Source organism: Pseudophryne corroboree, chromosome 9, assembly GCF_028390025.1.
Source record: "Pseudophryne corroboree isolate aPseCor3 chromosome 9, aPseCor3.hap2, whole genome shotgun sequence".
Taxonomy (NCBI): Eukaryota; Metazoa; Chordata; class Amphibia; order Anura; family Myobatrachidae; genus Pseudophryne; species Pseudophryne corroboree.
The window spans coordinates 96043721-96070802 of NC_086452.1; the positions used below are offsets into that span (position 1 = coordinate 96043721).

The 27082-nt window shown below is 48.0% G+C and overlaps 1 protein-coding gene and 1 non-coding gene across 7 annotated transcripts in view; both read left to right on the forward strand.

The window, feature by feature from the left end:
- The window catches only part of DARS2 (aspartyl-tRNA synthetase 2, mitochondrial), a 204192-nt gene that overhangs the window by 26447 nt on the left and 150663 nt on the right, over window positions 1-27082 (forward strand). For 5 of the 6 annotated variants that reach the window (XM_063939673.1, XM_063939677.1, XM_063939672.1 and 2 more), the window contains exons 5-8: window positions 2236-2337; window positions 2604-2699; window positions 3794-3917; window positions 24035-24081. In XM_063939673.1, coding sequence (XP_063795743.1) covers window positions 2236-2337; window positions 2604-2699; window positions 3794-3917; window positions 24035-24081 — 369 coding nt within the window. The remainder of the gene's footprint in view (window positions 1-2235; window positions 2338-2603; window positions 2700-3793; window positions 3918-24034; window positions 24082-27082) is intronic. The other variant, XM_063939676.1, reaches the window with a different exon arrangement.
- Window positions 24243-24379, forward strand: LOC134959597 (small Cajal body-specific RNA 3). Its single transcript, XR_010187605.1, has one exon. It is a non-coding gene; the product is annotated as a small Cajal body-specific RNA 3 (non-coding RNA).

Consider the following 27082-nt stretch of genomic DNA (forward strand, 5'->3'; position numbering starts at 1 on the left):
CTAAATGTCGTTTTAGATTTCCTCAAATCCCATTGGTTTGAACCATTGAAAAAGGTGGATTTTAAATATCTCACATGGAAAGTGACTATGTTACTGGCCCTGGCTTCCGCCAGGAGAGTATCTGAATTGGCGGCTTTATCTTATAAAAGCCCTTATCTAATCTTCCATTCGGATAGGGCAGAACTGAGGACTCGTCCGCATTTTCTCCCTAAGGTGGTATCAGCGTTTCACCTGAACCAACCTATTGTGGTGCCTGCGGCCACTGGCGACTTGGAGGACTCCAAGTTGTTGGACGTTGTCAGAGCCTTAAAAATATACATTTCAAGCACGGCTGAAGTCAGAAAATCTGACTCGCTGTTGATACTATATGCACCCAACAAGTTGGGTGCCCCTGCTTCTAAGCAGACGATTGCTCGTTGGATTTGTAACACAATTCAACTTGCTCATTCTGTGGCAGGCCTGCCACAGCCTAAATCTGTTAAGGCCCATTCCACAAGGAAGGTGGGCTCATCTTGGGCGGCTGCCCGAGGGGTCTCGGCATTACAATTCTGCCGAGCAGCTACGTGGTCGGGGGAAAACACGTTTGTAAAATTCTACAAATTTGATACCCTGGCAAAAGAGGACTTGGAATTCTCTCATTCGGTGCTGCAGAGTCATCCGCACTCTCCCGCCCGTTTGGGAGCTTTGGTATAATCCCCATGGTCCTTTCAGGAACCCCAGCATCCACTTAGGACGATAGAGAAAATAAGAATTTACTTACCGATAATTCTATTTCTCGGAGTCCGTAGTGGATGCTGGGCGCCCATCCCAAGTGCGGATTATCTGCAATACTGTACATAGTTATTGTTAACAAATTCGGGTTATATTGTTAAGGAGCCATCTTTAAGAGGCTCTTTCTGTTATCATACTGTTAACTGGGTTTAGATCACAAGTTGTACGGTGTGATTGGTGTGGCTGGTATGAGTCTTACCCGGGATTCAAATTGCCTCCCTTATTGTGTACGCTCGTCCGGGCACAGTACCTAACTGGAGTCTGGAGGAGGGTCATAGGGGGAGGAGCCAGTGCACACCACCTGATCTGGTAAAAGCTTTACTTTTTTGTGCCCTGTCTCCTGCGGAGCCGCTATTCCCCATGGTCCTTTCAGGAACCCCAGCATCCACTACGGACTCCGAGAAATAGAATTATCGGTAAGTAAATTCTTATTTTACTCTAGAATCCGGGCAGGGCGCCGGACCTAGAGGGGCACTAGCGTGCGCGCGTGGCGAAAAGGGGGTGTGGCCATGCAAAATAGGGGGCAGGTCATTGCTGTAATAAAAGTGGGCGGTTCAGCCCGCTGACGTAAAAAAAGGGGGCGTGGGCGGCCGGCGGCGTCACTGTTGGAGGCGTGCCCAGCACCTATGGAGGTGCTGGGCTTCCCCCAAGCGCTCTCTTAGCGCGCGCGGCATCTTTACACGCTGTGAGGGCAGGAAGCGGGCGGCAGCTTTAGCAGGGCGCCGCAGAAAGGCAGGGCGGGTTTTGCCCTTAAAAAATCGGGCAGGGCGCGGCGCCCTGCTAAAACTGCCTAGCGTGAACACTACCCGGGTTATATAGGAATGGCTGTCCTCTGTTATGTGCATTATCGGGGTATATAGGAATGACTGTCCTCTGTTATGTGCATTATTGGGGTATATAGGAATGGCTGTCCTCTGTTATGTGCATTATTGGGGTATATAGGAATGACTGTCCTCTGTTATGTGCATTATTGGGGTATATAGGAATGGCTGTCCTCTGTTATGTGCATTATCGGGGTATATAGGAATGACTGTCCTCTGTTATGTGCATTATGGGGGTATATAGGAATGACTGTCCTTTGTTATGTGCATTATGTGGGTATATAGGAATGGCTGTCCTCTGTTATGTGCATTATGGACATATATGGGAATGACTGTCCTCTGTTATGTGTATTATGGACGTATATAGGAACGGCTGTCCTGTGTTATGTGCATTATGGGGGTATATAGGAATGACTGTCCTCTGTTATGTGTAGTATGGGGGTATACAGGAATGACTGTCCTCTGTTATGTGCATTATGGACGTATATAGGAATGGCTGTCCTCTGTTATGTGCATTATGGGCGTATATAGGAACGGCTGTCCTCTGTTATGTGAAGTATGAGGTATATAGGAACAGCTGTCCTCTGTTATGTGAATTATAGGGGTATATCTATATATTGGCTTCTCTGCTCTGTTTTGGCAGCATGTGTCCCATCTGCATGACCTGGTGAGTGATGTCCCATTAGAGTCCGTGCTGCTGGTGAAGGGGGCTGTCATCCCTCGACCGTCCGGTCAAGAGAACCCTGTGAGTGTCTCCACTTCTCATTATTCTCCCAGCAGAATAAAAATCAATGTTACTGTTCTCTTGTGATTCATAATTCACACACCGCAAGACACCGTCAATGGGTTACACAGTCACATCACATAAATATAGCGTTAATAATGTTACTGCATTGGAAATGACACTTAGCTGTATCTTTGTATCAGTTGTCATATCTTATATATATCTTGTTATATGTTCTCTTATATTCTGCTTTTATCAAGGTGTTTTTTTTTACTATTTCATTTTAGAATATGCCAACAGGAGCAATTGAAATTCAGGCAAAGCAAGTTCACATACTTAACCCCTGCAAGAAGCTACCATTTGAGATTAAAGAATCTGTAAAGGTGATTTTTTTTTTTTTTTTTATCATCCATGGGGGACATGGGGTCTCCCTTATACCCCTCCCCCAGCCTAGAGGACCAGTTTTCGTTTGGTGCCCATCGCATGGGTACGGTTTTCTAGGGGCTGCTACTAAGCAGTGGCGTCTAGATTCCCTTTGTGGAGAGGACTTTCCCATAATTCACAGCCATTTTTTTTCAGGAGAAAAATTATTGCTACTAATTAAATACCCCCCACAGTGGTAAGCATTGGGTCGCTATTGAATCAGAGCGCCATCTTGTTGTAGTTTGTATGATCTTCACGTGTCAATGAAGCAGATGTATTACGCCTGAAGAAGGGATAAAGCAGTGATAAGCACAAGGTGATAACGCACCAGCTAATCATTACGGGTTTCAAAAATGACAGTTAGGAGCTGATTGGTTGGTGCGTTATCACCTTCCACTTATCACTTCTTTATCCCTTCTCCAGTCTCAATACATCTGCCCCCATGAACAATGAGGGTCAACTACATTGCTGAGTGTCTACCTGGCTCTCCGTTGCAGCTCCTTTTAAATACTAACGTATTACACCCCCCCCCCCCCCCCCTTTCCCTCCATTCCATAATATGTTACAAAAGCGCCTCCAACATCTCGCTGGCCCTGCCTGTCTATTTAACCAGTCTGGAAAGCAGGTCCAGTACCTTGTCTGCACGTTTAGAGAAGCACCTCTCCCCTAACATGGCATCCTGCTGCCATGGGGTGAAAGAGAGCATGGCAGACATATGTAGTAAAGTGTAAATTTAGCCTCTGACATGTATTCTAGTAAGATGGTGGCTTTAATTGTTTTTTGATTGGCTTCAAACTCAATGTGTGTGTGTGTGTGTGTGTGTGTGTCCCCGTGTTGTTGGGAAATTAGATTGTAAGCTCTATTGGAATGGCGACTAAGTGAGAACATGCATATGTGGCATTATTTGTTGATGCTGTATAAATATGAAACATTTTGTAATAGCCCCCTCTTTTGGTACTTAAAAGTATTGTTGTTTCTTTGGTCATCCCCAACATTACCTTTGAAACCCCAGTTCATACTAAGCAATGTTTGATCCATTGCTTGCTGCTTACAGAAATCAGAATCCCTGAGAATGCAGTATCGTTACCTGGATATCCGCAGTGCCCACCTCCAGTACAACCTCAGGCTGAGGTCTACAATGGTAATGAAGATGCGGGAGTATCTGTGTAATCAGCATGGTAAGGATGAATTTAGGTTCCGCAGTTTTTGTGTTTAGTTTCCCATTTCAGTATCCAGTAAGGAATGAGGCGTATTCACTGCATGAACCTGTTATGACTCTGCCAGCTGTAGTGTTCTCGCCTGCAGTACCTATGGGCGGCCAGGGGTGCTGCTGTTATGTTCTTGTTGCAGTACCTCTGGGCTGCCAGGGGGTTAGGTTGCTACTATGATGTTCTTAACTGCAGTACCTCTGGGCTTCCAGGGGTGTTGCTAGTGTGTCTCTAGCTTGCAGTACCTCTGGGCTGCCAGAGGCGCTGTTATCAGGAGTGCAGCATACTCCAGCCTACTACACCAGCTCGGACTACTCTCGGATAACATCACCTGCGGCAGCCCAGAGGTACTGAAGTCAAGAACACAAAAGCAGCACTCCTGGCCGCACAGAGGTACTGCATGCAGGCAAGAACATAATAGCAGCACCCCTGGCCGCCCAGAGGTACTGCAGGCAAGAACATAATAGCAGCACCCCTGGCCGCTCAGCGGTACTGCAGGCAAGAACATAATAGTAGCACCCCTGGCCGCCCAGCGGTACTGCAGGCAAGAACATAATAGCAGCACCCATGGCTGCCAAGAGGTACTTCTGGCAAGAACATAATAGCAGCACCCCTGGCCGCACAGAGGTACTGCAGGCAAGAACATAATAGCAGCACCCCTGGCCACCCAGAGGTACTGCAGGCAAGAACATAATAGTAGCAGCCCTGGCCGCCCAGCGGTACTGCAGGCAAGAACATAATAGTAGCACCCCTGGCCGCCCAGCGGTACTGCAGGCAAGGACATAATAGCAGCACCCCAGGCTGCCCAGAGATACTTCAGGCAAGAACATAATATCAGCACCCCTGCAAGCCCAAAGGTACTGCAGACAAAAACATAACACCTGGCAGAGTTATAACAGAACCTGAATGGAACCAGAGAATCGCAGGACTATGCTTTGAGTTATTGGGCACACATCTTCACTTTAGAAAGTCACACAACATCTTTCTCAAAGCCTGTAATAATGTCTTTTAGAGATGTGATATGAAGTGATTTTTGTTTAGTAAATGTGTGTATAGTGGCCATTGTTTTTCCAACAAGCAATACATGTTTTTTGGAAATGGTGCTAAAATGAATTAAAATACACTGAGGCTGCTGGTTCCACAATCTGTTTTATGAAGTAAATGGAAGGATGTATAATGCAGAGCGGTTCTGGAGCTAGGGGTGGGCAGCATACTAGTCTCATAGTAATACACAGCAATAGAAAGTGATGGTAAGGCAGTAACTTTTTATTATTAATATTACCATGCGTCACTCGCTGTCCCTGCTACAAAAGTAAATTATAAAACTTGCATCTGTGAGATTTCGGAAGCTTTCTGTTAGTAGGTCACCGAAAATCTCCCTCTGCTTCCTGATCTGCAGCATTACATTTCAGTGGGGAATAGATGGAATTTAAGGTTTTGTCTTCTTTGTAGGTGCCATTTTGTGTAGTATTTCTCAGCCAAAATTGGTCTATGCAAAATGGCTGACACAGAAGCAGGTTTGTCCACTAACTCCGGTTTTTTGAGTGAGAGTGCAGAGCAAAGAAAGACAGCTTTGTCTACTATCAAATATACTATAGCAACCAATAACAAATAAGATATTTCTCTTACGTCCTAGAGGATGCTGGGGACTCCGTAAGGACCATGGGGATAGACGGGCTCCGCAGGAGACATGGGCACTTTAAGAAAGACTTTAGGTATGGGTGTGCACTGGCTCCTCCCTCTATGCCCCTCCTCCAGACCTCAGTTTACTACTGTGCCCAGAAGAGACTGGGTGCATTACAGGGAGCTCTCCTGAGTTTCCTGAAAGAAAGTATATTTGTTACGTTTTTTATTTTCAGGGAGCCTGCTGGCAACAGACTCCCTGCATCGAGGGACTGAGCGGAGAGAAACAGACCTACTTTAATGTTAGGCTCTGTTTCTTAGGCTACTGGACACCATTAGCTCCAGAGGGATCGGTACGCAGGTCTCACACTCGCAGTCCGTCCCAGAGCCGCGCCGCCGTCCTCCTCGCAGAGCCGGAAGATAGAAGCCGGGTGAGTATGAGAAGAAAGAAGACTTCAGAGGCGGCAGAAGACTTCAGATCTTCACTGTGGTAACGCACAGCGGTAATGCTGTGCGCCATTGCTCCCACACAGCACACACAAACGGCAGTCACTGTAAGGGTGCAGGGCGCAGGGGGGGCGCCCTGGGCAGCAATAAACCTCGTTTTCTGGCAAAAGTATATATATATACAGCTGGGCACTGTATATATAAAGAGCCCCAGCCAGGTTTTAGATATTTGAGTGGGACAGAAGCCCGTCGCCGAGGGGGCGGGGCTTCTTCCTCAGCACTCACCAGCGCCATTTTTCTCCACAGCACAGCGCTGAGAGGAAGCTCCCCGGACTCTCCCCTGCTTATCCACGGTGAAAGAGGGTTTTAAAGAAGGGGGGGGCACATATTTGGCGCAAAATACATACAGCGCTATTTAGGTAAACATATTGTGTGTGTTTTTTCCTGGGTCATATAGCGCTTGGTGTGTGCTGGCATACTCTCTCTCTGTCTCTCCAAAGGGCCTTGTGGGGGAACTGTCTTCAGATAAGAGGATTCCCTGAGTGTGTGGTGTGTCGGTACGCGTGTGTCGATATGTCTGAGGTAGAAGGCTTTCCCAGGGAGGAGGAGGAGCAAGTGAATGTGGTGTCTCCGTCGACAACGCCGACACCTGACTGGATGGATATGTGGAATGTTTTAAGTGCTAATGTAAATTTATTGCACAAAAGATTAGACAAAGCGGAAGCTAGGGAACAGCCAGGGAGTCAACCCATGTCTGTCCCTTTGTCGCAGGGACCTTCGGGGTCTCTAAAGCGCCCACTATCCCAAATAGTAGACACAGATACCGACACGGATTCTGACTCCAGTGTCGACTACGATGATGCAAAGTTACAGCCAAAAGTGGCTAAATGTATTCGATATATGATTATTGCAATAAAAGATGTTTTGCATATCACAGGGGAACCCCCTGTCCCTGACACGAGGGTACACATGTATAAGGGGAAGAAACCTGAGGTAACCTTTCCTCCCTCACATGAGCTGAACGAGTTATGTGAAAAAGCTTGGGAATCTCCGGACAAAAAACTGCAGATTCCCAAAAGGATTCTTATGGCGTATCCTTTCCCGCCAACGGACAGGATACGGTGGGAATCCTCCCCTAGGGTGGACAAAGCGTTGACACGCTTATCCAAAAAGGTAGCGCTGCCATCCCAAGATACGGCTACCCTTAGGGATCCTGCTGATCGCAAGCAGGAGGTTACCTTGAAGTCCATTTACACACATTCGGGTACCTTACTCAGACCGGTGATTGCGTCGGCTTGGGTGTGTAGCGCGGTAGCAGCATGGACAGATACCTTATCAGCGGAAATTGAAACCCTGGATAAGGATACCTTCTTATTGACCCTAGGACATATAAAAGATGCCGTCTTATATATGAGAGATGCTCAAAGAGACTACTGGGTTCTAGAATCAACGCTATGTCGATTTCTGCTAGACGAGTCTATGGACCCGGCAGTGGACAGGTGATGCCGACTCAAAGAGGCATATGGAGGTTTTACCTTACAAGGGGGAGGAATTGTTTGGGGAAGGTCTCTCGGACCTGGTCTCCACAGCTACAGCTGGTAAATCAAATTTTCTGCTTTATATTCCCTCACGGCCTAAGAAAGCACCACATTATCAAATGCAGTCCTTTCGGTCACAAAGAAACAAGAGAGTACGAGGTGCGTCCTTTCTTGCCAGAGGTAAGGGCAGAGGAAAAAAGCTGCACAACACAGCTAGTTCCCAGGAACAGAAGTCCTCCCCGGCCTCTACAAAATCCACCGCATGACGCTGGAGCTCCGCTAAGGGAGTCCACCCCAGTGGGGGAACGTCTTCGAATTTTCAGCCACATCTGGGTTCACTCACAGGTGGATCCCTGGGCAATAGAATTTGTTTCTCAGGGTTACAAGCTGGAATTCGAAGAGGTGCCTCCTCGCCGGTTTTTCAAATCGGCTCTGCCGACTTCTCCCCCAGAACGGGAGATAGTGTTAAGTGCAATTCACAAATTGTATCTTCAACAGGTGGTGGTCAAGGTTCCCCTACTTCAACAAGGGAGGGGATATTACTCAACCCTGTTTGTAGTCCCGAAACCGGACGGTTCGGTCAGACCCATTCTAAATGTAAAATCCCTGAACCTATACTTGAACAGGTTCAAGTTCAAGATGGAATCGCTCAGGGCGGTCATCGCCAGCCTGGAAGGGGGGGATTTTATGGTATCTCTGGACATAAAGGATGCATACCTTCATGTTCCCATATATCCACCTCATCAGGCGTACCTGAGATTTGCGGTACAGGATTGTCATTACCAATTTCAGACGTTGCCGTTTGGGCTTTCCACGGCCACGAGAATTTTCACCAAGGTAATGGCGGAAATGATGGTGCTCCTGCGCAAGCAGGGAGTCACAATTATCCCGTACTTCGACGATCTCCTCATAAAAGCGAGATCACAAGAGCAGTTACTGAACAGCGTGTCACTTTCACTGAAGGTGTTACAGCAACACGGCTGGATTCTCAATATCCCGAAGTCGCAGCTGGTTCCCACGACTCGTCTGACCTTCTTGGGCATGATTCTGGATACGGACCAGAAAAGGGTTTATCTTCAAATGGAAAAGGCTCAAGAACTCATGACTCTGGTCAGGAACCTATTGAAACCAAAACAGGTGTCAGTGCTGCATCACTGCACTCGAGTCCTGGGAAAGATGGTGGCATCTTACGAGGCCATTCCATTCCGCAGGTTCCATGCGAGGACCTTCCAAAGGGACCTACTGGACAAGTGGTCCGGGTCACATCTATAGATTCATCAGTTGATCACCCTGTCCCCCAGGGCCAGGGTATCTCTCCGGCATTAAGGACTGGGTTCTGGTGACCACGGACGCGAGCCTCCGAGGTTGGGGAGCAGTCACACAAGGAAGAAACTTCCAGGGTCTTTGGTCAAGTCAAGAGACTTGTCTTCACATCAACGTCCTGGAGCTGAGGGCCAAATACAACGCCCTTCGTCAAGCGGAGACCTTGCTTCGCGACTTACCAGTTCTGATCCAGTCAGACAACATCACCGCAGTGACTCATGTAAACCGCCAGGGCGGCACAAGGAGCAGAGTGGCAATGGCGGAAGCCACCAGGATTCTTCGCTGGGCGGAAAATCATGTAAGCGCATTATCAGCAGTGTTCATTCCGGGAGTGGACAACTGGGAAGCAGACTTCCTCAGCAGACACGACTTGCATCCAGGAGAGTGGGGACTTCATCAGGAAGTCTTCGCACAGATTGCAAGCCAGTGGGAACTGCCCCAGATAGACATGATGGCGTCCCGCCTCAACAAAAAGCTGCAGAGGTATTGTGCCAGGTCAAGATACCCTCAGGCGGTAGCTGTGGACGCCCTAGTAACACCGTGGGTGTTCCAGTCGGTCTATGTTTTTCCTCCTCTTCCTCTCATCCCAAAGGTGTTGAGAATCATAAGACGAAGAGGAGTGCAGACAATTCTCATTGTTCCAGATTGGCCACGAAGGGCCTGGTATCCGGATCTGCAGGAGATGCTCACAGAAGATCTGTGGCCTCTTCCTCTAAGACAGGACCTGTTGCAACAGGGGCCCTGTCTGTTCCAAGACTTACCGCGGCTGCGTTTGACGGCATGGCGGTTGAACGCCGGATCCTAGCGGAAAAGGGCATTCCGGATGAGGTCATTCCTACTCTGACAAAGGCTAGGAAGAATGTGACAGCTAAACATTATCACCGTATATGGTGAAAATATGTTTCTTGGTGTGAGGCCAGGAATGCTCCTACGGAAGAATTCCATCTGGGCCGTTTCCTTCACTTCCTACAAACTGGAGTGAATTTGGGCCTAAAATTAGGCTCCATTAAGGTTCAGATTTCGGCCTTATCCATTTTCTTTCAAAAAGAATTGGCTTCTCTCCCAGAAGTACAGACTTTTGTGAAGGGAGTGCTGCATATTCAGCCTCCTTTTGTACCTCCGGTGGCGCCTTGGGACCTTAACGTGGTGTTGAGTTTCCTTAAGTCACACTGGTTTGAACCACTTAAAACGGTGGAGTTAAAATATCTCACTTGGAAGGTGGTCCTTGGCTTCGGCTAGGCGAGTGTCGGAGTTGGCGGCTTTGTCTCATAAAAGCCCCTATCTAGTTTTCCATATGGATAGAGCGGAATTGCGGACCCGTCCTCAATTTTTGCCTAAGGTGGTGTCATCTTTTCATATGAACCAACCTATTGTGGTGCCTGTGGCTACACGAGACTTGGAGGATTCCGAGTCCCTTGATGTAGTCAGGGCTTTGAAAATTTACGTGGCCAGAACGGCTAGAGTCAGAAAAGCAGAAGCACTGTTTGTCCTGTATGCAGCCAACAAGGTTGGCGCTCCTGCTTCAAAGCAGACTATTGCTCGCTGGATCTGTAACACGATTCAGCAAGCGTATGCGACGGCTGGATTGCCGTTACCAAAATCTGTCAAGGCCCATTCCACTAGAAAGGTGGGCTCGTCTTGGGCGGCTGCCCGAGGGGTCTCGGCACTACAGCTGTGCCGAGCTGCTACTTGGTCGGGTTCAAACACCTTTGCAAAGTTCTATAAGTTTGATACCCTGGCTGAGGAGGACCTCCTGTTTGCTCAATCGGTGCTGCAGAGTCATCCGCACTCTCCCGCCCGTTTGGGAGCTTTGGTATAATCCCCATGGTCCTTACGGAGTCCCCAGCATCCTCTAGGATGTAAGAGATAATAAGATTTTAAACCTACCGGTAAATCTTTTTCTCGTAGTCCGTAGAGGATGCTGGGCGCCCGTCCCACGTGCGGACTACTTCTGCAAGACTTGTATATAGTTTTGCTTACATAAGGGTTATGTTATTGTTTTCATCGGTCTCCGACTGATGCTATGTTGTTTTATTCATACTGTTAACTGGTTAGTTATCACAAGTTATACGGTGTGATTGGTGTGGCTGGTATGAATCTTGCCCTTGGTTTAACAAAAATCCTTTCCTCGTACTGTCCGTCTCCTCTGGGCACAGTTTCTCTAACTGAGGTCTGGAGGAGGGGCATAGAGGGAGGAGCCAGTGCACACCCATACCTAAAGTCTTTCTTAAAGTGCCCATGTCTCCTGCGGAGCCAGTCTATCCCCATGATCCTTACGTAGTCCCCAGCATCCTCCTACGGACTGCGAGAAAAAGATTTACCGGTAGGTTTAAAATCTTCTTTTTCTTTTTCTAAACTATACGAAATGCATGATAGTTTGAATCTGATAGGTTACTTTGGTCAAAGGGACCCCTGTAAGACCGGGAGGAATACCTCACTGGACAATAGAAATTGTTAATAAATAATATCGAGTGCAACTAATTAACACAAGTCATGTCAGGGAAAATTTCCATAAGTAATAAATATGTTGGTGGTGCACCCCAGGAGTTATAGGGTAATTGTACGGGTATATTCAGATAGGTCTACCATAGACAGTAGGGAAGACGGAGAAGGAACACTCCTTTTTGGGGCACACTTCAAGAAAAATGTATGTTATAAAATGTTTCTTTTTATGAAAGTAATTAAAACATTCACCTTAGAGACTTGTATTATGTATGCAGTAAAGTGTAGCTGGGTTATACCAATCACAGTTAAAATGAGTAGTAAATCAATAAGTAAGAAAAGTCACATCTTACTTATACCTAGAAAAAAGCAAGTAAATATTAACAAACGGCTTTTATGGGGTTATCCTATTAGCAGCGGCAATTTACCACTGCTAATAGGTTCGCCATGGGCTCCTCCCACTGCTCGCTCCACCGCCCGATGCCGGCACTTATCGGGGATTATTCTTTGGGTGCCTCAAGCACCTGAAGCATTATCCCCGATAAGTGGCCGCTGGAGCCACGATAACACTTGGGACCGGAGCTTATACTGGATCCCGCATGATAGCAGTATCATTTTTGGGTGATAAAAACTGCCTCTTATTGAATACCGCGCTAATGACCATCAGTCAAAAATCCCGATATCTGGCTGTTTTTGTCGCTTAAAAACAGATTGCTTTTAATTGGATATCCCCCTATATCGGAGAACATTAGGTTAGCATATGTTTTGTAGGAATCCCTGTTAAATAGGAGTCAGAAGAGAAAGCAGACCATACAGTTTGAGTTTAATATAGTCAATATATTTATGAAAAGACGTCCGCAAAGCAATTGTAGGGAGACAAATTCAATGGGTAATACTTCCTCATATTCCAGGGATGTATATTACAGGTGGTATCAACAAAGTTCTGGAAGAAATCCACTAAACATCTCCCATATAATAAAGAAATAACACTGTTGTATCCTTTTCGTTTATTATAGCAGTATGTTATTAATCCAATAGCAACATTGTGTCTTCTGAGCCATTATAATCATCATTTAGCAATTGCAGAAATGTCATACAAAGACACTGCTGCAGCAGATGTAAACATATTCAGTGAATTCAGTGAAAACCTTTAAAGTGATAGTTGTTGGGCATCAGTGTAGTATGCAATCATACACTTTCTTCTCATCATAGAGCACATGTGTAACAATTGTCAGAACAATGGTTAGAAGCAGTTTAACATGGAATCAATACCTCCTGTAGTTGATTCAGTCTTCAACTTGAAGAATTTGCTGCAAGCAATTACTGTGTACTAGTGTAGTGCAATCATAAATCACATATGCTACAAAATATATCAGGCAGACTTCAGTCTATGGGGGTCATTCTGACCCGTTCACACGCTGCTTTTTTTCGCAGCTGTGCGAACGGGTCCAAACTGCGCATGCGCGCGGCCGCCATTGCACGTCGTTGCCCGGCGACGCCCATTGCCAGGCAGCAACGGAAAATTCGAGGGAACCGTTCGCCACAGCAAATGGTAGAAGATTGACAGCAGGAAGGCGTAACTGGGAGGCAACTGGGAGTGGTGAGGCAAACGCAGGTGTGTCCAGGTGTTTGCAGGGCGGGCGTCTGATGTCAATTCCAGAACCTGACAGGCAGAAGTGATCGCAGTGACTGAGTGAGTAAGTTCAGAGCTACTCAGAAACTGCACAGTTTGTGCACAGCTCCCCTGCAAAAGCATTCGCACCCTTGCTAAGCTAAAATACACTCCCCCATAGGCGGCGACTATCTGATCGCACGGCTGCAAAAAACTGCCACCGTGCGATCAACTCGGAATGTCCCCCCATGTTCTGAAGCTTAGCTGTTGTGAGTATCTTGAGGTACACACTTGTTGCTAGCATAAAGGTCACAGTCAGTCAATCAAGATTTCTTAATTAGTATGAGAGTGTGTGTGTATAATAGAATAATAAAAGTGCAGTTTCCCATGTACAGTGCAGTGAATGGGGAAATTAGGTTATAGCGTGTGTGCAGAAGGGAGAGTAAAAGTAAACTTCTGCTGCAATGTCCGCTGAGATCTTATATACAGGACAGTGCTGTGCTGATATAAAATCGCGAACACCATGAGACAGTGTTAATGGAGACAAAGGGGTAGTACATGTGTGAGGAGGGAAAGTATCATCTCTGATCCCTGGGCCTCTGGAGGCTGTGTGGGAGTCCTGATGATGTGCACTGCAGGACCCCATGACTGGACTGAACGCACCTTTCACACAGGGCTGTTTCTAGACTATTTGGCTCCCAGTGCGAGCATTAAAAGAATTCGCCCCCCATACACATTAAAAAATGCCCCCCCCCAGACATAAAAAAAACTGGCTCCCCAGTTATTGACCCTGCAACAACAGACCTCGGCCACCACAGGAAAAAAAAACATTCCACCATGTTAAGCCCCACACAGTATTGCCCCTTTCACCATATTATGCCATACACCACAATGCCCGTGATACATTATGCCCTACAGTAAACCTTCTAATTACTTTTAAATTACCTGCTCGTCGCCAGGGGTTTCATGCGCTGGGTGTCATGCTCGTTGCCAGGGGTTTCATGCGCTGGGTGTCATGCTCGTTGCCAGGGGTTTCATGCGCTGGGTGTCATGCTCGTTGCCAGGGGTTTCATGCGCTGGGTGTCATGCTCGTTGCCAGGGGATTCATGTGCTGGGTGTCATGCTCGTTGCCAGGGGATTCATGTGCTGGGTGTCATGCTCGTTGCCAGGGGTTTCATGTGCCGGGTGTCATGCTCATTGCCAAGGGTATTGTTCGTTGCCAGGGGTTTCATGCTGTGGGATGCATGCTTGTTGCCAATGGTAATGCTCATTGCCAAGTGTAATGGTCCTTGCTAGGGGTCTATACTATTCTGCTCGGTAGTGGCTAGATTCCCCCCTCCTCCCTCTTCCATAGTACTCTACTCAGGGGACGGGGTTGTGCGGAATGATGCAGTTGTGTCATGATGTCACAACGCAACTACGCCATTCCGCAAAACTACGCCCCCCCCCCACCCCGAGTAGAGTACTATGGAAGAGGGGGAGCCACAAAGTGTCTCGCCCGCCGCTAGAAACATCACTTTTATCAACATAGGGCCTAATTCAGAGTTGGCTGCTGATGGGGCTGCATCGCAGTTTACCATACATCAGCAAACTGCGCACGGTCATCCAAGCAGGATGTGTCTGCAAGATCATTGACAGCGGCGGCTGTTTGGGGGAGCGTGTCGACATAGCATTGAGTGGATGTGGCGGACAAAACGGGGGGTGTTGCAAGCTTCTTTGGGGTGGCTGCTTGACGTCACATGCAGCCGTTACAATAAAAAAAAGGTGGCGGCCGCCTGCCAGCGTTGCCAAAATTATTACGGACACATCGTGAGGCGGCGCCACACACATGCTGGTCGGTCCCCAGCATGTGAGTAGATGGACGCAGATCTTGCTGCGGAAGCAAGATCTGCATTCATCTCTGAATAACCCCCATGGTGTATATGTATTTTATATGAAATTCCCTTGCAAATCCTATGAAATCCTGTGATGATTTATAATCTTGCCCCAATAATTTATCAGCTTTTTATTTTTTAAATTTCACTTCTATAATAATGCACCATTAAATGTTTTTCTCTCCTCAGTAAACCAATCTTTCTGCAGCGGGGTACACTGGTATTCCACAGGGAATAACATCGGGGTGTAGAGTTGGATCTTGATCCGAGACAGCAACAGGCTAAAGCTTTGACTGTTCCCAGGATGCACTGCACCGCCTCCTCTATAGCCCCGCCTCCAGGCACTAGAGCTCAGTTTGTAAGTTGGTGCCGGCAGTGCAGGTCACTAACAGGGGGTGCTGCGCTAGGCAGCCCTAATAAGAGCTTTTTAAGAAGAAAGAAGACTTCAAGGCACTAGATGCTGTGTATGTCATGCTGACATTCTGTGCTGCGGCTCCATCACCTCCCCCAGCGGCACTGCATACACACGCGCCCTGGTTGCCAGGTACTTGCAGCGGAGGCGCTCCGGTCATCAGGCACACATCACCGCTGCTGCTCTCCTGGAACGCGTGGCCGCACTTCAGGGAGGAGGTAAGAGGGTGGGTCTGGGACTCAGGGTCGACAGCACAAAGGTCGACACACTTTAGGTCGACGCCAATTGGTCGACACACATTAGGTCGACAGGGTCAAAAGGTCGACAGGGTCAAAAGGTCGACAACAACAAGGTCGACATGGAAAAAGGTCGACATGAGTTTTTTATGTTTTTTTGGTGTCGTTTTCTTCGTAGAGTGACCGGGAACCCGAATTAGTGCACCGCGTCCCCTCGCATGGCTCGCTTCGCTCGCCATGCTTCGGGCATGGTGCCTTCGCTCCGCTCCGCTTCGCTCGGCACACTTTACCGTTCCAATCGTAGTCCACGTGGATCGTTAAGTATGAAAAGGTTCAAAAAAAGAAAAAAATCGTGAAAAACTCATGTCGACCTTTTTCCATGTCGACCTTGTTCCTGTCGACCTTTTGACCCTGTCGACCTAATGTGTGTCGACCAATTGGCGTCGACCTAAAGTGTGTCGACCTTTGTGCTGTCGACCTGGAGTCCGGATACCAAGAGGGTCCCCCTGGTGGGACCCACCGTAATCGCAATTCGGTCGCGGTCCTAGGAGATGAACTGCGCCGCTGTTGTGGACACTGTGGCCGTGCAGGGATCCCACTATACCCACCAGGGCAGGGAGCACAGGTCGGATTTACTAAAATCCATTTATTATAAGCTCCATAGTACCCGGTGGTGAAATCCAGCAGAGGGGATAAGGCGCTGACCTGTAGCCCCTCCCCCAGCTCCAGGCGCCATCTATAGCAGGTGTTCCCGCCCTGGAGCTACATCTCTCTCTCTCCCTCACTCCCTGTCAGCGTTTGGGCGCCATTTCACAGAGCTGCGCTGATCTTGGGAATGCTGGGCACTGTCTCCTCTGTAAAGCCACCTGTCTCATCAGCGCTGTGCATTTACAGGACACTTAAGTATTGTACATGTCATTTAGACAGCATTAGTTAAGAACAAGTGCACTTCTAGTTGAATATTTAGTACAAGTATTCTGTGATATACATCTAGTGGTTACTGTGCATTGTTATATCTGTATACATACATATCTATATGTAGTATTACTAGTCCAGTGCAGTTTTATTGTTTATATGTAATAATTTCTGCATTGTACCTGTGACTGAGTGAGCCTACAGCTGCTGTGTGGATTCTGTTCTGTGTATCACACATATTGTTATCACTATATTCTGTACCCTGAGGGTCTAAGTGCGTCAAGGTCTCATATACCATATAGTGTTCCACAGGATATACTGCTTTGTATTTTTCTCTGTGTGTTTCAGTCAGCCTATACCGCTTAAATCATCTGTTTGTGCTCTGCATTTGCGGTCACATATCTCAGGTTTTTTTTGTCAGGTATTGTTTGTCTGGCTATATTGTACTGTTACGCCCTAAGGTTATATTCCCAATAATGTCTGCTACACTGGGCGGGAACTCCGCAGACGCTTCTGCATCATGCAGTGCTGGCGCCACGGATTTACCTGAGGAAAAGATTTCTGCTGAGGGTTCAGGTACTGGGTGTTCTGCACCCCCAGTCAGCCTGCAGCACCTGTGGCAAATCAAGATCCACCTTGGGCTGCATTTTCAAATATGCTGACTATGCTTGTAACACGACTTACGCCCCCTGTAGGACCTCCTGTGCCATTACAGCCACATATTGTCCCTGTAGTTCAGGGGTGGGGAACCTTTTTTCTACCGAGAGCCATTTGGATATTTATAAAATCCTTCAGGGGCCATACAAAAATTCTCAACTTACAAAATTACCCTGCCCCCCAGTAGGTCTGCCCCTTAGAGGTACTGTGTGTGTGCGCCGGAGGCGCGCACGCGCCAAAAAAATGGGTGTAGCCAGTTAAAATGGGACGTGATACACATATGCCCCCAATAGTGCGGTGCCAGATCCACAATTGCCCCCACAGTGCCAGGTATACAAATGCCCCTCACAGTGCCAGGTATACAAATGCCCCTCACAGTGCCAGGTATACAAATGCCTCTCACAGTGCCAGGTATACAAATGCCTCTCACAGTGCCAGGTATACAAATGCCCCTCACAGTGCCAGGTATACAAATGCCCCTCACAGTGCCAGGTATACAAATGCCCCTCACAGTGCCAGGTATATAAATGCCCCTCACAGTGCCAGGTATATAAATGCCCCTCACAGTGCCAGGTATACAGATGTCCCCACAGTGCCAGGTATACAGATGCCCCCACAGTGCCAGGTATACAAATGCCCCCACAGTGCCAGGTATACAAATGCCCCTCACAGTGCCAGGTATACAAATGCCCCTCACAGTGCCAGGTATACAGATGCCCCTCACAGTGCCAGGTATACAGATGCCCCTCACAGTGCCAGGTATACAGATGCCCCTCACAGTGCCAGGTATACAAATGCCCCTCACAGTGCCAGGTATACAGATGCCCTCTCCCCTCCGTGCTGCTTACTGTGGGACACGGAGGAGAGCGCGGCTGTCTTGTGGGAGCGGCGGCGTGTAGTACTTCAAACCAGCCGCTGGTTCGAGAGCCAATCAAAGCTCGCGGACCGGCAGCCGCGGCTCCTGATTGGCTGCTGGTCCGCGAGCTCTGATTGGCTCACGGACCGGCGGCTGGTTTGAAGTACTACACGCCGCCGCTCCCACTCGACAGCCGCGCTCTCCTCCGTCTCCCTGTTCTGACAGCTGAGACACGCTGCCGCCGGACTGAGCGGCAGCGTGTCTCACTGACACAAGCTGGTGGGCCGGACCAAACCGGAGGTTCCCCACCCCTGCTGTAGTTAATCCACCATGGACGGATACTCTGTCAACTCAGTTACAGCAATTAAATCAGTCCTTGGTTAAACAAAAACCTAACCCTCGCCCTACTGGGACCAAAGGGTCATCTAAGCTGGCCATTTCTTCCTCACAATCCACTAATATTTCGGATGACTCTTCCGATTCGGATGGGGAATATACTGATCCATCAGATGCTGATACTGCTGCTTCTGATGAGGAATCTACAAAACAGATTGCTGTTCCTGACCTAGTGGAGGCTATCAATCAATCTGATTCTTCAGATTGATGATGGATTGACCCTCCTGATGCGTCTTAAGGTGAGTACACACTGATAGATATATCTGCCGATCAATTGATAGGCAGATATATCTATGGACGGACCAGGCAGTGTGCTTTGCATACACTGTCCGATCCGTCGGGGACTGACGTCATGAACTGGGCGGGCATGTACACACGCCCGCGCAGTTCAGCTGTCAATCACCGCTGGCTGCCACAGCATGTGTACGGGCGGTCGGCTGACAGCCCGTACAGACACAGCGACGCGCCATTATATCGGTAGATATATTGGCTGTTGGCTGTGCTGCGGTGCCGACGCGATATGTCTGAACGACGGAGTTCAGACATATCGCCGTACACACTGGCCGACGGACCCGCAATATATCGGCCGTTCAAGAGAAACCTGATAAGTTCAAACGTCAGAAGGTTACTAAATTAGTCATACCACATTCTGACCATTTAATTGACATATGTCAGGAATCCTGGTCTTCTTCAGGAAAGAAATTTTCCCTGTCTAAAAAGATGCTAGCTCATTATCCTATCTCTGTGGAGTTGAGTAACAACTGGGAACCCACTCCACCAGTGGACTCACATGTAGCCCGCCTTGTGGTGTCATCTACTCTACCTGTCACCACCATCACCTCTTTGAAGGAACCGACGGATAAACGTGTGGGGGGTTGCTTGAAGTCTATTTACACTCTTGCAGGTGCTGTACATAGACCCACTATGGCAGCCTCTTGGGCTGCAAAAGGAATTGAAGCATGGGTTCAAGCAATTGAGAATGAGCTACCTCTGAATTTTTCTGACACTGCTAGACACTATCTGTCATATATTACCACAGCCTCCCACTATATTCAGGAGGCGGCCTCTGATGCCGGCGTTATGGCGGCCAAGGCATCTACTACGTCTATCCTGGCTCGCCGGATTCTGTGGTTACGGTCCTGGTCGGTGGACCTGGACTCTAAGAAGACCTTGGAGGTGCTCCCTTTTAAGGGAGATATATTATTTGGGGAAGATCTGAACAAGATTGTGACCGACTTGGCCCCAAGACAGCGTTTCTCCCAAGTACTAATCTTTCGGCTCTGAAGGCTAAGAGTACTACTTTTCGTTCTTTTCGACCTCCAGGTAAAGCAAAGGGTCAGGCGTACCTGAGACAGGCTCGCACTTTCAAATTCTCAAAGCCCAAACCTTAAACGTTCTTGGGCCGCCCATCGCCCTGCTTCCAAACCGGACAAGCCTGCTGCATGACTGGTCGGGCCTCCCCCTGGGGACCCCAGGGTGGGAGACCGACTTCTTATGTTCGCCCTAGCCTGGCTAAAGACCACTTCGGATGCCTGGGTGTGGGAAGTTGTCTCTCACAGGTACGCAACCTCTTTCAGGAGACACCCCCTTCAACGGTTCTGCTCGACGGTTATCCCTTCAGATCCGCTGAAAGCACAAACTCTACACTTGGTTGTACAATCTCTCCTAGATACTGGAGTGATTGTGCCGGTACCTCTGTCTCAAAGAGGCAGTGGTCACTATTAGACCCTGTTTCTAGTCCCGAAACCATATGGGTCCTCCTGGCCTATACTCAACCTCAAATCTTTGAACAAATTTGTGAGGGTGTCCAAATTCCGTATAGGAAACTCTGCACTCTATTGTACTGGCTTTGGAACCCAAAGACTATATGGTATGGACTTCTGCAGTACGCCCAGGTATGGTTAAAGACCACTTCGGATGCAGGAAGTGGTCTCTCATGGGTACGCAATCTCTTTCAAGAGACGTCCCCCCTCGCCAGTATTGCTCAACGGTTATCCCTTCGGATCAGTTAAAAGCACAAACTCTACATTTGTTTGTACAATCCTTCCTGGATACAGGAGTGATAGTGCAGATGCCTCTGTCTCAGAGAGGCAGGGGATACTATTCGACGATGTTTCTAGTTCCGAAGCCGAATGGATCCTCCCAGCCTATACTCAACCTCAAATCTTTGAACAAATTTGTGAGGGTATCCAAGTTCCGTATGGAAACTCTGCACTCTATTGTACTGGCTTTGGAACCCAAGGGCTGTATGGTATCCCTGGATATACAGGATGCTTACCTACACATACCTATTGCCATGTCGCATCAACAATATCTGCGGCTTACTATTGGCAACCTTCATTATCAATTCCAAGCCTTGCCTTTCGGACTGACCACGGCTCCTTGGATCTTCACCAAGGTCATGGCGGTCATGACTGCCCTTCTCCGCCATCAGGGTATCAGGATCCTTCCATATCTGGACGACTTGTTGATCCTGGCGAACTCCCCAGAGGTTCTCCGCCATCTGGAACTGACGGTCCAATTCCTACAAGCCCACGAGTGGCTCATCAACTGGAAGAAATCCTCACTGGTCCCTGATCAGAGCATGGTGCACTTGGGGGCATTACTGGACACACACAACCAACATTTGTTCTTGTCTCCAGAGAAGGTTCTGAAACTTCAGGACAGAATCAGATGCTTCCTCTCTCACCTCACCAAAGAGTGTAGATACACTTGGCGATGCAAGTACTAGGCCTCATGGTGTCGGCTTTCGACATGGTAGAGTACGCTCAATTTCATTCCCGCCCTCTTCAGAGGTTAATCCTTTCCAAGTGGGATGGCCTGCCTCATCGGATCAGGTCTCAAATGATCTCCTTGACTCCAGAGGTTAGTCTGTCACTGAGCTGGTACAACAATTGAGCAGGGGTCGTCCCTTCTGGATCTCCAACTGGGTCCTCCTAATGACGGATGCCAGTCTGTGGGGTTGGGGCGCGGTGTTGGAGCAACACTGTCTCCAGGGTCGGTGGACCAGGGAGGAATCTCTCCTCCCGATTAAACATTCTGGAATTGCGGGCAGTGTTCAATGCGTTGACTCTAGCCCTGCCTTTAGTACAGAACAGGCCTGTTCTGTACTAATCGGACAACGCCACCACGGTGGCGTACATAAACCATCAAGGCGGCACTCGAAGCTGCATGGCAATGATGGAAGTGTCAAAAATACTTCAATGGGTGGAACGCAATATCGGCAGTATTCATTCCGTGGGTCCTCAACTGGGAAGCGGACTTCCTCAGTTGTCAGGACGTACACGCCGGAGAGTGGAGTCTTCATCCAGAGGTCTTCCACCTCCTTGTGGACAAGTGGGGTCTACCAGATGTAGACCTGATGGCGTCTCGACATAATCACATGGTTCCGGTCTTCCAGAGCAAAGACGAGGGATCCTCAAGCAGCGTTCGTGGACGCACTGGCAATTCCATGCAACTTTCGGCTGCCATATGTGTTCCCTCCAGTGTCACTCCTGCCCAGGGTAATAAGGAAGTTCAAGCAAGAAGGAGGAGTCCTACTTCTGATCGCTCCAGCGTGGCCCAGACAGCATTGGTTGTCAGACCAGCAGGGTCTCTCGATCAAGCATCCTCTTCTACTTCCTCAGCGCCCAGACCTCCTCGTTCAGGGCCCCTGTGTCTACCAGGACCTGGCAAGACTGGCTTTGACGGCGTGGCTCTTGAAGCTTCACTCCTGAGGGCCAAAGGGTTTTCTGAGGCGGTTATTCAAACTATGTTGAAGGCCCGCAAACCGGCTTTACAAGTTTAGTACTTCCAGAATTCTGGCTTTTTTGCAACAAGGCCTGGATTTAGGACTTTGCCTGGCCTCCTTTAAGGTTCACATTTCTTCCTTGTCGGTGTGGTTTCAGCCTTGTCTCTATTCCTGACGTTCATACATTCACTCAGGGCGTACTGCGGATTCCGCATCCCTATGTCCCTCCTGTGGCTCTATGGGATCTGTCTGTCTGTTCTTAATGCCCTTCAAGAGTCTCCGTTTGAACCTCTTGAGTCTGAGGACCTTAAATGCCTTACGCTTAAGGTCATTTTTCTGTTGGCTATTGCCTCTGCTAGGAGGGTTTCAGACTTAGGCGCTTTGTCCTGTTGTCCACCCTTTCTGATTTTTCACCGTGACCGTGCAGTTCTTAGAACTCGCCCATGTTATCTACCTAAGGTGGGGTCGTCTTTCCACCTTAACCAAGAGATTGTGGTTCCGACCTTTATCTCTCCTGGTTTGTCCTCCAAAGAGCGGTCTTTGGATGTGGTACGGGCTCTCCGTATATATGTAGAAAGGACTGCCAATAAGAGAATAGTCTGTATGGGAGGGGAAACGCTAATGAATACTGAAGTGTCGGAGATACAACTGTAATTGAATAATCCCCTTTGTGAGTCTAGAACACTGTCACATTTTAACACTTCTCAATAAATGTTATGTTTAATACGGGAGGCAATCAAGTTGCCGGCCACCGGGATCCTGGCGGTCAGGATACAGACGCCGGAATCCCAACACCCAGTGAAATACCAGCGGTTGGAATACCGTCCGCTGCCCGGAATCCCCACTCGGGTGGTGGTCCACGCCACCACATGAGGAGGAATATAACCCTGTGGTGACCGAAGGTCACCACAGGGCCCGGTGCGTGGTGAGCGCACACGCTGTGCTCGCCGCCAGTATACTGGCTGTCAGGATACCGGCATTGGTGTCCTGACTGCCAGAATCCAGACAGCCGGTATATCATACTGAATCCGCTTTATATAATAGTGGGGTGAGTGCTCCAACAAGAGAGATCTTTCAGTATTTCTCAATCCAATTTGATATCTATTGTGTTATATATTTATTGCTCTTTATATCCTTCTCAGCGGGTGTAATTTTTGTTGTCACACATGCCTATCTAGATATAAAATTGGCCAAACATCTATCTATACTGTCCAGGTTGTCTTCGTGTATGAGATATAACGGTCTAAGGGTTGCTGTGTGCTGCGGATAAGGCTTATGTCATGCTTACAGCAGAATGTCTTATTGCAGGCAGAAAATGACAGTTGCTCTAGATCACGGGTGATAAGTGTGATCCGCATTCCTCCAGTCTCCACAGCGTGTATTGGGGGTCATTCCGAGTTGTTCGCTCTGTATTTTTTTCTCGCAATGGAGCGATTAGTCGCTAATGCGCATGTGCAATGCCCGCAGTGCGACTGCGCAAAGTAAATTTGCTATGCAGTTAGGTATTTTACTCACGGCATTACAAGGTTTTTTCTTCGTTCTGGTGATCGTAATGTGATTGACAGGAAGTGGGTGTTTCTGGGCGGAAACAGGCCGTTTTATGGGTGTGTACGAAAAAACGCTACCGTTTCTGGGAAAAACGCGGGAGTGGCTGGAGAAACGGAGGAGTGTCTGGGCGAACGCTGGGTGTGTTTGTGACGTCAAACCAGGAACGACAAGCACTGAACTGATCGCAGATGCCGAGTAAGTGTGGAGCTACTCAGAAACTGCTATGAAGTGTCTATTCGCAATTCTGCTAATCTTTCGTTCGCAATTTTGATAAGCTAAGATTCACTCCCAGTAGGCGGCGGCTTAGCGTGTGCAAAGCTGCTAAAAGCAGCTTGCGAGCGAACAACTCGGAATGACCCCCATTGTCTGTAAATGGAGAGTGCAGATACCTTTTGTAAAGACTGTGCTGTAGAACATGATGATGAGGTTATTGGAGGTCAGACACTCAGCTTCTTCTTCTTCTTCTTCTTTGTTTCAGGGTTTGTTGATGTTGAAACTCCTACTCTATTCAAAAGAACTCCTGGGGTATGTATGCAGGTCTTTGTGCTTTCTGCCTGTGAATGTGGTGGCGCAGGGGTTAAGAGCACTGTGGCTGTAATAACTAGTGGTTTGCTGGAGTCCTAGGTTCGAATCCCGTCCACTCCCTTGTGTCGCATTACAGCGTAATAATAAGCAGTAACCGAGTTTCTGGAAGCTGGATTACTCCTTGCGTGCAGTTGTTGTGTTCTGCCCGCAGTGTCAGCCTTCCTATAGTAATGTACTGGAGATCTCTGTCTGGCTCTGTACAGTGTAAACTGAGCCTGATCGTTCCTCTCCTCACACTAACAATTTGTTCACTTTTATTGTGTATGTTTGTGTTTATGTAATTTATATTGCTATAGAACATTGTTACATCTAAAGTATGATCTTGTTATAGTGTTTACAGTGTAATAAAAATAATTTCAATATGAAGACTGGTATTAATGTTACAACTAGTTAAGCCATCAAAGAGTAAATATATAAACAACTTCAAGCTGTAATAAAGCATTTTTTTAATATCTTGCTTACAAATAATGTAGATATGTTTGTTTGTTTGTTTGTTTGTTTGTGTGTATGTATTGTATGTTTGTGTGTATCTCTCTCTCTATCTATCTATCTATCTATCTATCTATATCTATATCTATATAGCAATAAACAGGAAGCGGCACTCAGAGACGTAGTAACTCGTGCAAAATAAAGCAACCAGGCTTTAATGTATCATCACATCATCAACGTTTCGGGGTTGTCCCCCTTCATCAGGAAGATCCGTGGCCTCTAAATCTTCGAGAGGATCTTCTGCAACAGGGGCCGTTCGTCTATCAACGCGGCTACGTTAGACGGCATGGCGGTTGAGCGTCAAATTTTAGCTCTGAAAGGCATTCCGGACAGGGTAATTCCTACCCTGATCCAAGCCAGAAAAGGGGTAACGTCTAAACATTACCACCGGATTTGGGGGACGTATGTGTCTTGGTGTGAAAACAGGAAATTCCCTACGGTGGAATTTCAAGCTGGGTCGTTTTCTGCTTTTTCTGCAGTCAGGAGTGGATGTGGGCCTACGCCTGGGTTCCTTAAAGGTACAGATCTCGGCCTTGTCCATTTTCTTCCAAAGACAGTAGGCGTCCCTACCTGAGGTTCAGACATTCGTGAAAGGGGTTCTGCACATCCAGCGCACTTTGTGCCTCCCACGGTACCTTGGGATCTCAACGTGGTGTTGCAGTTTTTACAATCTGAATTGTTTGAGCCTTTACAGGAGGTTGATGTAATGTTTCTTACGTGGTAGACCGTTACATTGCTGGCCTTGGCCTCGGCAAGACGTGTGTTGGAATTCGGGGCGTTGTCTCACAAGAGCCCCTATTTGATTTTTCATGGAGATAGAGCTGAACTCAGAACTCGTCAGCAATTTCTTCCAAAGGTGGTGTTTGCTTTTCATATCAACCAGCCTATTGTGGTTCTGGTGCTTACTGACACCTCTTCCACTTCAAAGTCCCTGGATGTTGGGGGTAATTTCAAGTTGATCGCAGCAGGAATTTTGTTAGCAGTTCGGCAAAACCATGTGCACTGCAGGGGAGGCAGATATACATGGTTTTGCCCAACTGCTAACAAAATTCCTGCTGCAATCAACTTGGAATTACTCCCCGTTGTGCGGGCTTTGAAAATCTATGTAAAACGGACAGCTCGTCACAGAAAATCAGCTTTGCTGTTTGTACTCTGTGATCCCAATAAAATTGGGTGTCCTGCTTCCAAGCAGTCTATTGCTCGCTGGATCAAGCTTAATATCCAGCATGCTTACCCTAATGAAGGTTTGCCGGTTCCTAGATCTGTACATGCCCACTCTACGGGGTTCTTCCTGGGCGGCTGCCCGGGTGTCTCGGCCTTACAGCTCTGCCGAGCAGCTACTTGGTCTGGTTCAAACACGTTTGCTAAGTTCTACAAGTTCGATACTTTGGCGTCTGAGGACCTTCAGTTTGGTCAATCAGTTCTGCAGGACCCTCAGCACTCTTCTACCTGGTTTGGGAGCTTTGGTACATCCCCATGGTACTAATGTGGACCCCAGTATCCCCTAGGACGTAAGAGAAAATAGGATTTTAATTACCCACCGGTAAATCATTTCTCGTAGTTCGTAGAGGACACTAGGTGTCCGCCCGGTGCTTCATTTCTGCACTGTTACTTGATTAAGTACTGTTGGTTCAGCTGTTGCTGTTCCTGTTTCATGTTCGGTTAGCATGGCTTTCCTCTTGTTGTGTCTGCTGTTTCGGAATCTCACCACTATCCTTACCCAACCTTCTCTCACTGTATGTCCGTCTCCTCGGGCACAGAGTCTGCTAGGAGGGGCATAGAGGGGGGGAGCCAGTGCACACTATTGATTTCTTAAAGTGCCCAAGGCTCCTAGTGGACCCGTCTATACCCCATGGTACTAATGTGGACCCCACTATCTTCTACGGACTATGAGAAAAGGATTTACTGGTAGTTTTGTGACCGGCGGTCGAGATCCCGCCGGTCGTACACCGACGCTGGAATCCCGATCTCGGCCCAGCCTGACAGTTGGCATGCTGACTTACAGGGACTATTGCCACTCGCGGGTGTCCACGACAGTGGCGAGCGCAGGGATCCCTCAAGGGGCTTCCTTGTGCTTACAGACCCCCACCAGCAATCTGGGGACCGGGATCGGTATGGTGACCTCCGGGATCCCGACCGACTATCTCCCGATACCAACCCATCAGCAGGACTGTTGGTGCCCTGTGTTAATGCATCACTTTCTGCATTCTCAGAGTAAGACTTTCTTCATATATTTGGAATTTCCTCCATTGATTTGCATTAAAAATGTGCTTTCCCTTGTACTGTTTATTTCTTCCTCACCGCCTTCAGAAAACAGTATTGCTGGTAAATTTACTAAAGTTTCTAAAATGACAAGTAGTAGTGTTGGCCATAGCAACCAATCAGATTCTAGCGATCATTTCCCTATTGCATCCTAGAAAATTATAGGCAGAATCGAATTAGTTCCTGTGGG